We start from the raw sequence: 18770 nt of genomic DNA, 5'->3' as shown, positions 1-18770 counted from the left end.
TAAAATTGGAACTAAGACTAAATATTCATTATCACATCCTGAACCTTGAATCATTTTTAAATATTTGTGAAAAATATTCATCTAGCCAGCATCAATTACCCAAAAAATGAAAACAATTGCAGGTGGAATTGGAAGTTGATGGTGTGTTTGAGCGCATGCTTCTACTCAAGAAGAAGAAGTATGCTGCTCTTTTGTTGGAACAGAAAGGGCAACAGATGGCGAGGCGAATGGAACTTAAGGGTTTGGACATTGTGCGTCGTGACTGGTCTCGCATATCAGTGGAAGCTGGGAAGTTTGTTGTTGCTCAGCTTTTGGGTGCTGATGGTCAAAGCTGTAAGTTCATGTTTGACAGTGGTCCCATGGACATTTATTTCTATAATAAATCATCCTTAATGGAGGAAAGAATCTGGATTGCATGGAAAAAAAATAGCTGTGGCCAAAGACATAATTGACTGCCACTTCTAACCCTTTTCTCCAAAACCAAAATTATATTTTCAATGGCAAATACAGGCATGTAGCAATAATTGAAATTAATGCATTAATTTATCTAAGTTATTTAGCTCCAAGTATGGCATGTAATGTAAGTATATGTCTAATATACTTACTTGATATGATAAGTATACATATGTCTAATATAATATTGTAGACCTAACCAATTCCCTCACAAATTCTGATTAATTATCATGGTGCAATAAGAAGTATGCTATATAAAAGAAGTACAAACTATCATAATGCTGAAATGATCCTTGCAATGCAGCAGTAATCATTACCTGTAAAAAGTTACCTAAAAATAAAAAACCTTGTATTTACTATACAATTTTGGAAAAGGGCCTGAAAATCTAATTTGTAATTAATGCGTCATTAACTGAGGAGCATAAAATTAAGGACTTCCTATTGATAATCATAGTAAATACTTGATAATGTTTGTGCTAGATCATTGAAGAGTATATTCTAACTAAAATTTGTACATTACTATGTATCATAATTCGAAAAGCCATGCCTGTATTAATTATGGATTAAAATTAAATTAATGATAATCTGTTATGTATAAATAATATTGCGAAAGATACAGTTGGTCTCAGATTTTCTATTGTAAACGATATATTAACTGGAAAGTGGGCAAAAATCTAGAGTTTACTTGTGTATAGGCATATATGATGTAATGCATTTACCATCACCTCAGAAAAAATTACAATTGCCATGGGATTGTAATTGAACTTGGGAGTTTTAAGCTTTCTTGGTGGTCAAAACCTCATGTTATCTGAGCTTCTTAATTCTGCCGAAGACTCTGGGGGTTGTCAGAGGATTGTCAGTGGAAGCCTTTTTCTCTTTTGATTAATTATCCTGATAGTAAGATTAAAACCATGGAACTTTTTTGTTTGTATTGTATATATTTGTATGGTAATCAAGATTTTAAATCTTTTACATGTATGTTTCAGCTGACCTTGATGATAGATTAAGCAAGATAATATCATATTTAGAGGCCTTGAAAGAGGATCTGGAGTCTGGGAGAGTACCAATTCATAAACTGATAATCACCAAGCAGCTTACCAAGGTGATTAGGTGAACTCAATCAGCTCACATGTTTTATGAATTTGTTAATTCTATGGTTAAATTATTACCTTGTCAAATCTGCCATCTCTCAATACTTAAAATTTCCCCTTTTCCTCCCATTTACCTTCTTTGGGCTCTCATGAGTAAGATGTAAATGAGGGATGGCTATTTTTACTTTGCTTAAACAGATAGCTGCTTGCAAAACTATGACTATTAACAAAAAAGTTTCCTTCTTTCAAATAGAGATTGACATTTCTCTCATTTTTGTCATTAACATAATGAGAGATAAAGTAAGTAATGTGAAAATTATTTTATCTTCCTACATGCATATGTTCAGGAAGCTGATTATCTTCCTAAAGTTGCGGAAATTTTTAAATGTGCAATTTTTATTTGTTTGAAATCATTGGTTACATCAATGTGTTGGCTAATGTATAAAGAAACAGGTAACTTTGATCCATAAAGCTCATGGAACAATCCAAGAACTTGGTGGATATTCTGGAAAAAATCTCTATTTGACAAAGTATGTAAGACAGTTTCCCACCTGTCATTTTGAGATGCATTTGAGAGAAGGCACTTATTCGTACCAAGGTATCTCACTTCTTCAAATCCTTCACCCTATTTGTCATTGCATTAAGAGTACACAAATTGAGGGAATGGTTCCTACACGCAAGTACATCAATGACAAATTTTTTGCTCTCTCTATATTTTTATGTCCCAACAGTTGTATTTATCGTTAGTTTTCACTCTAGTACAAAAGGGTAGTTGATTCCAAGTTGGAGAGATGACACCATTGGTGCATATCGAGTTATTCTCAGTTAGTTGCACTTCTTGAAGGGGCATTCACAAAATTTCAATCCTATCCGCCTCTTATTTATGTGAATTTAGGCAGTTGTGTGGTATGCTTAAAAATGGACGAAATAGCATTTCATGTGTTGATCAAACATTGCTCTATGAAGGAAGATCTCCTCAGGAAAACAAAGATGAACATGATGGTGAATATGCACATTCGATTAGAATGGTTAATTCGTGGTTTCAAAATTTTTGGAAAGGCCATATGAGCATAAATGGCACTGAACATTCCTGACATCATGCTGAGGTCAATACCTCCTGGAATCATTAATAGAATCTTTAATATTGTGATGTATGATGGAAAAATGTAGATGTTTGAAATAGTTTATGCACCAGGTCTCAAGTGAATAGGTAAGTAATATTTTGCATCAAAATTTCGAATTGAGAAAGGTATCTGCCAGATGGGTGCTGTAAATGCTCTCAGTTAACCAAAAGCAAAATCATGTAATATGTTCTAAGGCAAGTTTTGCAACTGCTTTTAGCAAAAATCTGCAGGACCCTAGGCATCTTTTTATCGCTTGGGATGAAAAATGTTAACGCTACTGCTTGTGTGGAACCAAAGAGTCGTACTAGCAATGTGTTACCAGTGGAGAGTGCACCAAAGAGGTGATGACCTTTTCTTCACCTGGGAAGGTTGTAGCAACTTTTCTGGGGTTAGTTAGGAATAATTTTCGTTGAATATTTGAATAAGGTCAAACTATTACAGATGCATACTATGCATTGTAATTGGGTCATTGAAAACAGAGCTGCAAGGAAAACATCCAAAATTGATCCACAAAAAGTCCTTGTCCATCATGCCAATGCACCAGCCTACTCCTCTGGAGTTATGACCACAAAATTGATGGAGTTATAATTCCAACTCATTTCCCATCCTCCATACTCTCCAGATTTGGCTCCCTCAGACTGCTATAGAGACCTCTTCTCCTATAAGAAGAAATGGCTAGCAGGACGGAGATTTAATTCGAATGAAATTACTATAGAAACAAACAACTCTTGTTGCAGAGTTGATACAATTGCATTATTGGAGGAAAAGTGTGGAGCTAAAAGACCCGTGCATATTGACAAATATGTAAAAATTTAATTAAAAAAAATAATTTGTTTTAATTTTTTTGAAGGCATTTCAAATCACACTTTTATCAATAATTTTTTTATTATTAAAGTAAATACTTTTCCTTCCTTGGCTGCCTAGTGGTAAAGAAATGTTTTTCACGGTTGTGAGTGATTGTTGGTCAGCCTGTTGACTGATGATAATGTAAAATTTAAATGTGACTGAAAGACTACCACCTTTACCACTTTTGGAGATGCCTGTCACTTTCTGAGAAGCAGCATTTTAGTGTTGCAGTGCTTCACTTGCATTTTGGAATATTGTTTTTATTTTCCAGGAAGTGCCATGTTCCTCTAAACAAGGGAATTGGCAATTACTTGATATTACTGGTTACTTACTGATTAGAACAACATTACTACCCAATATTTTTCATGTATTTATCTACAGGGTGTGGCAGCATAACTTGCTGATTTGAATTCAATCCCAATTCAAATCAACAAATTATGCATCTGCACCATGCATATGGTATGCGACAGCATATTAAGTTATGGACCTGATATCACAAGGAGACCAGCACCAGTTTCTTGCTAGTTATGCCACCTACTGTCAATTATTAACTCATGGACACTATTTGCCCTAACAAACTCTTGTTCAATGATTTGGAACACTCTGAAACTGAAACTATTACCTGGAAAGACTGGAAAACTTAGAGAATTTCTTGGTAGTTATAAATGGGGCTCATTATTATATGGAATTAAATAGTATTTACTGTCCCTGTATGAAATAATATTTTGTGTGTGAAAAAACAAGAGTGATGGTCGAAAATACGGTGAAAATGTTTGCTGGGGCCCGAATATAAAATTATATTAAAAAACAAGAAATACTTATGCCAGTAATACTGATTCATACCCTTGTTGGAGGCAACTGTTTCAGGCTTTGTTTTGTGGAAGTTATCCATGATGGAGATAGTGAAGAAACAGTTATAAATCTACTTAATGATTTTTTCTCAATGCCATCAGTAATATTTCATTATAAAACCTGGGTAGAATTGATAAAAAAACCATTAAATGGATTTGACCAAGTGTTTTTTATAATCTCAGTCATATTCTCGTGCTACCTGGGTGAAGAACCCTAAGATGTTTGGAATCACCATTGAATATTTCTAGATAGTGGAAATGTGGAATACAGAAGGAATCTGTTGTACATTTATCAAATGCAAGGCCTTTTAAAAAAGTATCTGAACTTGAATTTTTCAGAGCACGGTAGTGATTCTGCGGCTGTCTCCTTCCACTGAGCATAGTGGAATGAGACAGCTAAATGTACATGTTTGAATTTTTGGTCCAACTCGGAGTGAGCCAGTTGCTGCGTGCTGACCACCAAGTTAGGATACTGTCATTTTTTTTCATCGCTTTTTGATTTCTCTTAAGATGACTGAATGAGTTGATTTTGTCGGGTCGTATTCCTACACCCACCACTCACCTCCAGCACAGGCCCTACTGGACACCACCAGCACAGATCCTGATTCTCTGAACATCATGATAACTGGATGACCCAACAAAATCAAAGTTGCTCAGTCATCTTAAGAAAAATGAAAAAGTGATAAATACATACAAGAGAGCACCTAACTTGGCAGCCGGCAGGCAGTAACTGGCTCACTCGAAAAATTCAAGCATGCACATTAAGCTGTCTCCTTCCATTGTGCACAGTGGTACCTTCCTAGCATCACTACTGTTTGCCAGAAAATTCAAGGCCCGTTCCTTTACTGACAGGCCTCCTATATCCTTTTTATTTATCCCCTACTTTTTTCTTTTGCAGAGTCCTGAAACTTATGCTGATGCAAAGTCAATGGCACATGTTCAGGTGGCATTGCGCTATAATGCAGAGGCAAGTGCACGTCCTCTGCTTCGCGGTGATACTGTCCCCTACGTGATATGCAATGATAATACTAAAAATTCTTCTGCACAAAGAGCATACCATCCTGAGGAATTGGCCAAACGCCAGTTGTCTCAAGACAGTTCTACAGCATTAACGGTTGACATCCACTACTATTTGGCTCAGCAGATTCATCCTGTTGTGTCAAGACTGTGTCAGCCGATACCTGGAATGGATGCCAACCGCATTGCTATCTGCCTTGGTATGGGGTTTGTTCATTTTCTATACATTTTGGTTTGGAATTAATCATTTAATATCCAAAATGATTGAGGGATGGAAGCTAGTGAATAGATGAATGTATCAAAATTTCGCTTAATCTCATTATGGCTATATATTTTGAGGCACCTTGTATGAGGTATGTTCAAAAAGTATCATGACTTTTGTGTTTTTCCAAAAATTATTTATTTATTCATGAATATCTATTTTGTCCCCTTCAAAGTAATCCCCATTAGATATTATACACTAGTGCCTATGTTTTTTCCAATCCTCCAAGTACTTCAAAAATAATTTTTTGTGATCTTGTTCAGCTCCTCCTTCGATGCAGTTTTTATCTTGTCTATCATAGTGTAGCATCGTCCTTTCATGGGCCTCTTCAGTTTTGGGAGCAAGAAAAAGTCACTGGGGGCAAGGTCTTGGGAATGCGGTGGCTGCGGCATCATTAGTGTGTTGTTTTTGGCCAAAAATTTGCGCACAAGCAACGATGTTTGAGCAGGAGCGTTGTCATGGTGCAAAAGCAAATTTTTATTCTTTCACAAATCCGGGCGTTTTGTGGCAGATTGCTTCGCGCTAATTAGGCATAACTTGCAGGGAGAGACATAAGGCCACAAAAAAATCAAATATACGTAACCCGCCGAAATTCAAAATTTGCTATACTTTTTGGACAGACCTTGTATTTATGTCTCTTACGCTGTGAAGATAATACAAATTGTGTAGCTTTTTCTCATTCATTATTCAATTATTGCAATTTTGTATTGCCTCTATTTCACTGAAACACGTATATGAGGTTAACATTTTGGTTTGCCAATTATATAATATTCTTATTAGGGAGCTGCCTTTAATTTTGTGATGCTTTTTGGGACAAATAACCTCATAGCATCCGTTTTTGTGCTGCAATATCTTCCCCAAACAACACTTTGTATCATAGACCTTTAGCAACTGGATTATGGTCAGGGAATGCATATTGAACAAGTTTTATGCATCATAGATTCCCAAAGGGAGGTAAAGTGGGTTTTGGATTTTCCCACACCCAAATGATATCGACTGTAAATATATGATATGCTTCTTCTTATATATTAACTGAATTGAAAATTAAACTGGTTTTATTACGAGGTCTCACCACCATGCAAAATTTTGAGAGTTCAATGGCAATCAAACCTGAGTTCAAGAATTGCCAAGTTCTTATGCATTTCATTTGCTGTTTATAACAATAAGATATGCTCAAATAGAAAATTCAACCATTTTTATTGGTAAAAGTATTTTGTATAAAATATAAAAGTAAAATCTAAGAGCATATGAAATTAGAAACCTAAAAGATTTTGTGAGATTTCATCGATTCCAGAGGAGTCCATTCGTAAGGAAATAATACAATGAGGTCAAATGATGAACTCTGATTATTATCTCATCCTTAATCATATGTGGGTGAAAATTCTTCAAATTCAATCTGAATGTTAAATGCAAGGTTTTAGGTTGTTCCTATATGACAATGCTCCAGCCGTCAAATAAAAGCTCATGCACGAGTTTTTCGTGAAAAAAGGAATCACAGTCCTTGATCATCTTCAGTTTTTGCCAGATTTGGTTCCAGGAAATTTCCGGTTGCTCCCGAAAGTTAAGTTGGTAAGGAAAGGAGACCATTATGACCACATATTGAAATTCCAAAGGGTTTTGATTTCCTGGATGGTAGGTTTTAAGAGAATTTGAATTAATAGTCTCCATAAATTGAAAAGAAATTTTAAGACCCTCAGCAGGAAAATGCAGACATATACCTGAGGACTTTGCAGCTCTTCATACCGAAAGTATGTGGAGAGAATGCAGGAATATAAATTAAAAATTATTAAGGAAAAAGAGGAAAGTTGGAATGCATTTGTGGGGACAAACTTCTGTGAAAATGCCTGGGGCTTTGTCTACCAACCCATTTTGGAAAAGTTGAAGACACCAGTTATTCATGGCCTAGCTCAAAAAGAGTCTGATGGAGTGCCCCTAGTGAAGGACCATGAATATCATATCTTGGAATGGTGCCATGACACTGAAGACAGGGAGCAACACCTCATGGAAGCAGAAACGGAAGACATTGAACCATTAAGACTAAAGAATGTGAGGAGGAATGCCGAGATGAAAGAAAAACAAGTCTACACGATGGAATACCAGGAATGATGAGTAAAATGGAGCAACTACATAGTACCTTGCAAGCCAACGGAAAGGTGTGATATCTCATTCAGTAGCTGAAACTCTTCTCCTAATATGCACTAACTGCCTGCTCTTCGGATATTTCCCCGAAGGGTGGAAAAATGGGAAATTGACCAACATCCTAAATCTAAAGATGGTCTTAGATAGATTGATTAAAACAAGAATGGGCATTGAAAACTTGTACCATCCTAAACATTACAGTTTCTGCATAAATAAGTATGGATGCTGAAATTTATAAAGTGATGAAATTCATCGCCACTAGCAGAGGAAAATATATGCTCTTTCTCTTTTTATACATGCAAAGAGCTTTTGACTCAGTCTACTGGCTGTCGATTATTGCTGAAATGAAAAGACAACACTTCCCAAGAAACATAACGAGGTTAGCAAGGAGATACTTTGCCAAAAGGAAAGTAGCCTTTCAATCAAAATAAGATGGTGCCAAAAAAATCGCTCGGAAAGGAAGACCGCAGGATTCAGTTTTGGGACCTTTATCATGAACCAACTACAGAGACCGAATTTTCTGTGAGAATGTGACATCATCGCATATGTGGATGACATGGCTGTAGTGATCTGAGGGAACTCAAGGAGGGAATTAGAAGGGAAAGCAATGGAAAACATGAGTATTGTTGAAGACTGGGTAGAAAGAAGTTGAAAAAAGAAAAGTTTGAAGTTGTCAGCAAAGAAAAGTGAATATATAATTATTGGAAACACCCTCTAATGAAACTCCGCAGTCCCAAGTATTTGGACAGCTGATAGTGAGGGCAAGTAAATATAAATACCTAGGGATATACATCAATGAAAAATTAACTCTTCACCCACACATGAACTAAATGGTAATTCAATGCAACAATTTCAGAGTGTAAAAATCATTTGACTGGACTGGAATTTGAACCTGGATCCCTCAATGTCCACCGAGTGCATGGTACCAAAAGATCTTTCACACGTCCTCAGAAGATACTTTGGGACTAAGTACAGACAAAATTCACTATTCGACATCTACCATGGGGTGATTAAACCAATAGTGACAAACGGGACGATGATTTGGGGAAACAAGGCTGCTGAAGAAAGAAATCTGCAGGAAGCGCAGTGTGCCTGCTTAATCCCAATTATGTACAGTTACAGCTTAGTAAGCACAATGGCTCTCAACATGGTTGTGATGGAACAGCCATGAAAATACTTGGTGGTGGAATGTGTGGCCGGATAGAAATCAAAAGGGATGATACCACTTCCTACCTTGGTACGGAACTTAACTCTGAAGGACAGAAGATAAGTACTCTGATAAAGATGATCTGAAGAATCATGGAAGAACATTGTGGAAAAGAATGGACTGAATGAGAGAATGGCAAATGCTTTACCGAATATTCCCAGATTCAAACAATAAAAAGTGCACAACTGACATTCACTAAAAAGTTATCCCAAATATTAACTGGGCATGGAGACTTCAAGGCATATCATGTCAAAATAGGAAAATAGAAGAGCAAGGATTGCAAGGAATGTACACTCCTGGAAACATTAACCCACAGAACAAATAGTTAAATTCGGGATGTGAAGGTTCACACTGTGCCATGAGATGGGGTACCAGACAGAGTCATGCATGGAAATTAATTTAATTTTTTTTTAATTTTTGGACCCATTTGACCAATGGTTTCCTGGGTCCACTTTTATTTTACTTCACAGTTAGTTGGGGATTCCTTTGAATCTTAGTTCCCCTTTTTACAAACAATAATGAGACATAAGGAAACAACATACATAACAAAACAGACAAAAATAATCAGACATAAGGAAAGTTTTTCTAAAATTTTAACATCTACAGGTGCTTATATACTACCTTGATCAAAAGGTTCCCGGAATAACCACCGTGTGGCACTCCCATCGTTCCGATTTGAGTTCTGTTTTTTTTGTTAAATTGGTACATCTGTTGTTGATATTCCCTTTAAATCTTAGTGTCATAACTTGACATTTGCAAAAGTTACGTAGCCAAGAGTACATCTATCTCTGTGTGTGTTGGCGATTTTTTACAATTTCAGAAATGGATTTAAATTTGCAACAACGAACTTGTATTAAATTTTGCGTAAAAAACGGATTTAGTGGCGCACGGACGTTGGAAATGTTGGAAGTGTTTCGGCAACGATTCTCTAAAAAAAACGGTCGTTTACCAGTGGCAGGAGCGGTTCAGAAGTGGTCGTGAGTCAATCGAAGATGATGAACGCAGTGGCAGACCATCGACATCGAAAGTCGGTGAAAAAATTGATAAAGTAAAAGAAATGATGGTCAATAACCGCAAATTAACCATCAGAGAAATAGCGGAGGACTTGAACATTGCCTATGGATCCGCCCAAGACATTGTGGTTAATGATTTGGGTTTCCGTCGTGTAGCATGCCAAAAGACCTCAATTTCATGCAAAAAAGAGACCGTGTTGACGTCGCAAAAGACATGATTTGCGAGGCTGAATCCGATCCCACATTCATCAAAAGGATCATTACTGGAGACGAGACGTGGGTTTATGAGTACGACACGCAATCCAGACATCAGGCAAGTGAATGGCGTTCACCAAATGAGCCGAGACCAAAAAAACCACGTCGTTTTCAGTCAAAAAAGAAGGCAATGCTGACGGTTTTCATGGATTACAACGGTGTAGTGCATCATGAATTTTTGCCAGAAGGCCAGACAGTAAACAAAGAGTATTATTTGGGCGTTATGAGACGTTTGCGTGAAGCAATTCGCCGAAAGAGACCAGAAATGTGGGCAGAAAACTCGTGGATTTTGCACCATGATAACGCACCGTCGCACAGTGCTATCATTATTCGTAATTTTTTGACGAAAAATGCAACAAATACCATCCAACAGCCACCGAATTCACCTGATTTGGCTCCCTGTGACTTCTTTCTGTTCAATCGAGTTAAAAAACCATTACGGGGAACGCGTTTTAGCAGCCGAGAGGAAGTAATGGAAAAATCGCAGGAAGCACTGATGGACATACCGAAAACCGAATATAAAAAATGTTTCGAGGATTGGATCAAGCGCTGGCATAAGTGTGTTGCAGTCGATGGGGATTACTTTGAAGGGGACAATATAGATTTAGATGAATAAACTTGTATTTTTAATTTTCTGAATAAATTCCGGGAAATTTTTGATCAAGGTAGTATGTTGGGAGTTAAACTAATGATAAACAATTGAAGAAAAAAAAAATCACTCAATAGACATATAGAATACATTGCTACATTTTACATAAAATTTTACACAAAATATTTCCCAGTTAGTTCGCTTGTTGTGGTTCACTATTTGCTGGTTTTCTTATTGCAAATTTTCCGAGCAGGTTATTGTTGTTCTGTAGGCAGAATGTGATCATTTCCCTAAAGCTCGTTAGCTTCTCTTCCATATTGTTCCATAAGAGTTGCCGCTCTGTCTCATAGTAAACACAATCCTCCACTCTGTGTTCTGCTGTGTCTTCTTTTCCACAGTTACACAGAGGGGTAAAACATTTCCCTATGAAGTTTAAGTAGGAGTTAAAGTTTCCATGTCCGGTTAACACTTGTGTGCTTGCTGATGTGTGTTTAATATTTAATTTAATCCGGTCATCTATGTTCGGAAATATACGGTGTGTTTTCCTTCCCTTTTCTGTTCTGTTCCATTCGTCGTTCCATTCTCTATGTGTTTCCTGTCTCAGTAGTCTTTTTAATTTTGATATTTGTACTGCATTTTCTGCATCTAACGAGAGGTTGAAATACTCTATATTTAATTTTTTCCTCGATTTGTTTATAGCAATTCTTTCCCAAATTCGGTATTTTAGAGGTGGAGTTGCAGCCACTATACAGAGTGCGTCGCAGCTCACGGTGGAATAGCTGTTGCACATCGCTATCAAGCAGGCACGCTGTGTCTCCTTTAGCTTTCTCTCGAATCTTGCGAGATTGACTCTATGGGACCAAATTTCGCACCCATAAGTGACAATGGGTATTACTACTCCCTCATAAATGTTTTCCATCGGTTTGAGGCCATATGTACAACGGCAAAGCCTTCTTATGGCACCAAAGATAGTCTTAACCTTTGAGCAAGTGTAGTTCACGTGAGGTTGGAAGGTAAGTTTATCGTCTATGTGTATGCCGAGGTATTTAAAGGTCTTCGTTCTCTTTAGCTGTTTCCCATTGATTTTACATGCCGGGTTTCTTAATATTTTTGCTCCTAGGGTCATGTATTGGCTTTTTTCTATGGATAACTTCAGTTTGTTACTTTTTGCCCAGGTTTCTAGGATAAGTAGAGTTTTCTCCGCCAACATTTCCAGCTCTTTTCTGCTGTTTCCAGGGATAGTTACTGCGATGTCATCCGCGTATGCGATAATATCGCACCTATCCGGGAGTTCTTCTCTTAAAAGCGAATTGGTTAAGAGGTTCCACAAGGTTGGGCCAAGAACCGAACCCTGTGGGCACCCCTTCGTGGCTACTTTAGAGAACTTGAGGTGTTTGCTGGAGTATTCTATGACGCGGTTGGTAAAATAGTTTTTGACTAATTTTATTAGGTTGTTGGAGACCCTTAAATATTTTAGTTCTTTAATTACGGATGGCCACCAGACGGAATCAAAAGCGCCTTTTATGTCTATAAAAACCACCATGGTGTATTTGCAATCGTTGTTAGTTAGTCTCAGCAGTTTAGTTATGGCATCAATCGTGCTTCTCCATGGAGTAAACCCGTATTGCTTGGGGTGGTAGATCTGGCATTCCCCAGCCTCTTCTATAATTCTCTTTTTAATAAGTCTCTCCATTACCTTTCCCAGCTCTGGGAGGAGAGTGATTGGTCGGAATGCTTCAGCGTTCGCTGGGCCTTTACGCTTATCCTTTAGAATAGCGTGTAGCTTCCCAAGTTTCCAGGTGTTCGGAAAGTATGAGAGGACTATACAATCATTAATGATATTGGTTAGCTCTCCTGAGATAGGCTGACACAGTTTTCTTATTACAGTACCCGGAATCTGGTCGTGGCCGGGGGCTTTGCCATCTCTTATCAGGTAGATGGCTTCACTGACTTCCTCGTCTGAGAAGAGCCTTGCGGCGCTTTTCTCAAGCGGTTCATTGTACATTCTCCTGGTAGACTCGTGGTAACAATTATCTGATTGATCTTCGTCAGGTAGAAGGGTGTCCAACATTTCGTCCATCCATTCTTCTATCAGCATTACCTCACCCTTGTCATTTCTTCTAGTCCCTGGTATTGTTGGGAGTTTCAGTTTATCTGAGAACAGCTTGTAGATAAAGCCCCAGGAGTTGTCTCCAAAGTTTTGTCTAGCAAACTTCCTCCAAGCATTTTCTTTGGATTTTTTAATATGTTCCTTATATATCCTTAGCTTTGCTAGGTATCTCAGACAATGGATTCCTCTGTCCTCGTTTCGACTCTTTTGGAAGACGGTTCTCAGTTTGTGGACTTGCTTTTTGAGGTTGTTTAGGTCGTCATTCCACCAAGGATGAGTTTTTCCTCTGTAATATCTTACTGGAATACTTGTTTTCATGGAGCTTTTAATAGCTTTGGTTAGTCTTGCTATATTAAGATCTATTTGCTCCGTTGTTGGTGTCCATGGAGTATTCCGTTCCGAGGCTACTAGTTCGTTCAGGAAGGTTTCCTCGCATTTTTCCCAATCAGCGTTTTTCAGTATATATCTCATTTCGGGTGTTTCCCTGTAACTAGCTTCCTTAATGTCGAAGGTGATCAATTGGTGGTCACTGGTAATCTTCCCTGGCCGGACTTTCCAGTTGGTGATATTTCGGATGATTTTGGCATTACCGATAGTCAGGTCTATGTTGGATTTGCCATTCGGACTGGAGAAGGTAAACGGTTCTCCGATACAGTTAGCAATGTAGAGGTCTTCAGCTAGGACTAGTTCTTCAATTAACTTTCCTCTAGAGTCCGTAAACCTATGAAACCAGGTTTCACTTTTGGCATTACTATCTGTACATAGTAAGATTTTATGACTTCGATTTTCCTTAACGATTTTTCTTATGTGTTCTATGAACGGTTTGATACACCTGCTCGGAGGAAAATATGCACTTATTATTATTATTGAGCTTTTCCCTGACGTTATCTCAGCGACAGCATGGTAGTCGTCGCAGTAAGGTGATAACTCCAGGACGTCCAGGCTGTTGTTAAATAAGATAATGCTGGCGAAAACCTTATAGTCTAAAAAAACAAACTATAATACACTAAATGATATAATTCAGTGTTGAATAAATGACAAGAAGTAAAGAAAGTTTAAGGAGCCAATGACAGTGTCAGAAATAAGACCATCCAAGAAGAAAGGAGATAGCGGCCCAAAATGTATAATTTGTAAACTTTTATATAGAATTGTGACTAGTTTAAACATGAGGATACAGTCTTTAATGAAACTAAACAAGGGTGCATATAATGGAAACAGCAAGCATACAGTTAATTAGTAAGTAATAAGCAATGTACTACGATGTCATTATTAAATCATTACAAAAGTGAATATAAAAGTAGCTGTACTCTCTTGGTTCTTATAGTGGCATAATCAATCAACAATGTTCTACACCAAACAAATATTAATGACAAATATGCTAGCAAATGCTGTTTTTTTTTAGGTAATATACCAGTCAAGTTAGGTTTTGGATGAGCCTAACTACCAAATAAATATCTTGCCTCTCCTTACAAAATACAACCCAACATCCTACTCTAATACAAGCCCCTCTTCATCTCTGTGTACTTACTTCCTACCTTCATTCCGTCCAACAACCCTATCCTACCTGTAGTTACTCCTGCCATTTACTCACACTTGTTTGAATTTCTTCACTTTGACATTCAGGGCACTCGCCAGAAATACCTTGTGCTCTAATTTTTACTCCAACAGAATTCTCCCCTCTATCACAGTCTTCAACGCCCCACTGCCGATCAATATGCTTTTCATCCATTTTTCCTGCCCCCATATGATTTCTGCCAAAAACCACCTCTCCTCCCCACCATAGCTAGCAACTTCTCATTTGTTTTGCTTTCTGTCCACTTTATGTTCCCTATCCTTCTCCACATCCGCATTTCGAAAGCCTCTAATCTATGCCTATCATCCTGCTTCAATGACCACATTTCTGTGCCATGTATAACCACTCTCTTTATCAAAGATTTGAACAAGCATTTTCTTAACATCCTTACTCAATGTCCCTGTCATCAATTCCCTTCTCCTGGTGAAAACTTCTTTGCCTAATGCAATTCTCTTCCTTATATCCCCACTACTTTGACCATTTCGGTCCAAAACACTTCCGATATATTTAAACAGTTCCGCCCGCTCAAGTTTTTGCCCTCCTATTTTAACGTTTCACTACCATTGCTCTCTCTGGGAAACCAGGTCACTTTTGTTTTATTTAAATATATTGATTCTCATCCCATATCTACAAGTATTGCACTGAATTTCCAATTCACTCAGAAATACTTTATCTCTTGGCTGACTGACAAACCAGAGCTTGGTCATCAGCAAATCTAATTGATTACTTGTACTTTGAGGGCGACAAGTTTGATTAAGCTGTATCGGTCGAAAAAAACAAGTTATAAAATCAGTCATGGCTTTTTTGATCACACCTTGTTCATGAATTTCTTACTGACTTTCATTCCTGTCTCCAGTTCTTCCCATACCTCTTTGATCATTTCCTCCATGTATGCATTGAACAGCACCAGTGATAATAGACCCTTATCCTTACCTATCCTACTCTTCTTTCTAACATTGCCCATTTAGATGCTCCATCCCCCACTTGCACCTGAGTAGTCTGAGACATGTACAGGTTTTGGATTAGCCCTTATATCTCTATCATGTCTTATCCCTCCAATCTATTCCTATTTTCTGTATAATAGTCTGTAGTTTTTCCCAATTTACTATCAAATACCTTTTCAAAATGTACGAGACAGGCAAATACATCCTGATTGTATTCTCTATTCCTTTCAATTAGTGATCTCATTACGACAATGATATCACTCGTGCATATCTCCTTCCTAAACCCAAACTGATCATCCCCTAAGTAATCATTTGCTGTACTCTCCATCCTTTTGTTGATGATCCTGAGAACAACTTAAGCTGCGTGGGATATAAAATTTATTGTCCTGTAGTCCTCACATGATGTAGCCTTTACTTTTTTCAGAATAGGAACTAATACTGAAATATTCTGGCCAGATTCCTTCCTTATAGATGCTACAGATTAGTACATTTAGACTTCCTCCCTCATTTTCGGAAACCTTTTATTAGTTCCATAGGAATATTGTCTACCCCCATGGCCTTATTTGATTTCATCTCCCTTAATGCAATTTCTATCTCATCGTGGAATGCCTACAAGTTACCTGGGACCCAATGCGCCATCTGTGCTTGGCGGATCGTTGAGCTGTGCAAATGGTGCCAGTTAAGTTAATTTCTGTTGTGCACCCTGCTGATACTCCTAATCTAACTGATACCTTTCTGAGTCTCCTGGCATTTTCCATGTACACTATGCCTTTGTGGTGTCTGAACCATGTGTTGGTGGTGACTAACTCCTGTCTCCTGCAGAACTCAATTGCTTCCTCCCCATGGTCATTTCTCGTGCATAAGCCTTAGTCCCCCACCTCATACCATCCCTTCCTTAGTCTACTGTTGCTTTCCAATCCTCCATAACTATCAAATGTTTACCTGCAGGACTATATGTGATTATGTCCTCTAACTGTTTGTATATCCTATCGAATTCTTCCTCTTTATGATGTCTTGCTGGCATGTATATCTAAACGATGACCAAGTTGGCTCGTTCTGCTTTTATCTTTACTAATAATACTACCTTGAACAAAAAGTTCCCGGAATAACCACCGTGTGGCGCTCCCATCGTTCCGATTTGAGTTCTGTTTTTTTGTTAAATTGGTACATCTGTTGTTGATATTCCCTTTAAATCTTAGTGTCATAACTTGACATTTGCAAAAGTTACGTAGCCAAGAGTACATCTATCTCTGTGTGTGTTGGCGATTTTTTACAATTTCAGAAATGGATTTAAATTTGCAACAACGAATTTGTATTAAATTTTGCGTAAAAAACGGATTTAGTGGCAAACGGACGTTGGAAATGTTGGAAGTGTTTCGGCAACGATTCTCTAAAAAAAACGGTCGTTTACCAGTGGCACGAGCGGTTCAGAAGTGGTCGTGAGTCAATCGAAGATGATGAACGCAGTGGCAGACCATCGACATCGAAAGTCGGTGAAAAAATTGATAAAGTAAAAGAAATGATGGTCAATAACCGCAAATTAACCATCAGAGAAATAGCGGAGGACTTGAACATTGCCTATGGATCCGCCCAAGACATTGTGGTTAATGATTTGGGTTTCCGTCGTGTAGCATGCCAAAAGACCTCAATTTCATGCAAAAAAGAGACCGTGTTGACGTCGCAAAAGACATGATTTGCGAGGCTGAATCCGATCCCACATTCATCAAAAGGATCATTACTGGAGACGAGACGTGGGTTTATGAGTACGACACGCAATCCAGACATCAGGCAAGTGAATGGCGTTCACCAAATGAGCCGAGACCAAAAAAACCACGTCGTTTTCAGTCAAAAAAGAAGGCAATGCTGACGGTTTTCATGGATTACAACGGTGTAGTGCATCATGAATTTTTGCCAGAAGGCCAGACAGTAAACAAAGAGTATTATTTGGGCGTTATGAGACGTTTGCGTGAAGCAATTCGCCGAAAGAGACCAGAAATGTGGGCAGAAAACTCGTGGATTTTGCACCATGATAACGCACCGTCGCACAGTGCTATCATTATTCGTAATTTTTTGACGAAAAATGCAACAAATACCATCCAACAGCCACCGAATTCACCTGATTTGGCTCCCTGTGACTTCTTTCTGTTCAATCGAGTTAAAAAACCATTACGGGGAACGCGTTTTAGCAGCCGAGAGGAAGTAATGGAAAAATCGCAGGAAGCACTGATGGACATACCGAAAACCGACCGTAACTTTTGCAAATGTCAAGTTATGACACTAAGATTTAAAGGGAATATCAACAACAGATGTACCAATTTAACAAAAAAACAGAACTCAAATCGGAACGATGGGAGCGCCACACGGTGGTTATTCCGGGAACTTTTTGATCAAGGTAGTATTCTATCTGTTGCTTGCTCTGTGTTGACTACCTTTCTTCCTACCTTTTGACTCAATATTGTGCAAACCCCATGCTCTCGTTCGTTCCAATGTATATTATTCTATAACTATCACTCCAGCAATCCCTGCTGTCCTTCTGTCTCATCTTGCATAGACCTAAAATATCTGTTTCCTCTTTTCATCTCTCACTTTATATTCTGTAATTTCCTGTCCTCAACATTGTCCTAGCATTCCAAGTTCCCATTCCCATTCAGTCTTCTTCTTCTTAGTCTTCTGTGCTGCTGTTGTCGCTGTTAGTTTGTACCAAATGTTTACAAATAAGTGTAACTGCAGAACAATGAGGGATGAACTAAGGCAGGAACCCTTAAACATTCTATAATATTTTACAATTTACATAAACACATCCCATTCTTTGAGAGAGCCATTAAATTTGAAAATATATTAATTTTTATCCAGAGATAAGTAGTGTATCCATGTTTCATCCAGTTATTTATTGACGCAGAAAGTCATCAGGGTGGCGACGAGAATGTGCCAAACTAGTCTCCCAATCCAGTACAAAAATGCATTTATTCCCCACTGGTAGTGAATGCGACACCCATCTTGCTGAAATTTTTTTCATGTTCAATTTTTCCTGCAAAATTGAAAACAATGTAGTACCTGGTGATATGCCTGTGGCCTACACCTTTTGCTGAACTTTGATCCGTTGATTGCTGAAAACCGTAACATGGATTTTGTCAATCATTTTGGAGAAAGTCACTTCCACTGGTCGTCCGAAATGATGTTCATAATTTGTGGATGTGTGGCTTATTTCAACTCATTTACCCAGATCTTCCTGGGAAACCATAACCAGCACAGGGAGAGGAACTGGCCCCCCTACCCTGATGTGTGAATTTCATAGG

The 18770-nt window shown here is 38.1% G+C and overlaps 1 protein-coding gene across 1 annotated transcript in view; it reads left to right on the top strand.

Moving 5' to 3' along the window:
* The window catches only part of PolA1 (DNA polymerase alpha catalytic subunit), an 81600-nt gene that overhangs the window by 42982 nt on the left and 19848 nt on the right, over positions 1-18770 (top strand). The window contains exons 16-18 of the mRNA XM_071584284.1: positions 123-333; positions 1440-1555; positions 5264-5582. Of these exons, the coding sequence (XP_071440385.1) occupies positions 123-333; positions 1440-1555; positions 5264-5582 (646 nt within the window). The remainder of the gene's footprint in view (positions 1-122; positions 334-1439; positions 1556-5263; positions 5583-18770) is intronic.

The sequence above is a fragment of the Hetaerina americana genome, unplaced genomic scaffold (assembly GCF_022747635.1).
Source record: "Hetaerina americana unplaced genomic scaffold, ioHetAmer1.1.p SCAF_17, whole genome shotgun sequence".
Lineage (NCBI taxonomy): Eukaryota > Metazoa > Arthropoda > Insecta > Odonata > Calopterygidae > Hetaerina > Hetaerina americana.
This window is presented reverse-complemented; position numbering and strand designations above follow the sequence as displayed.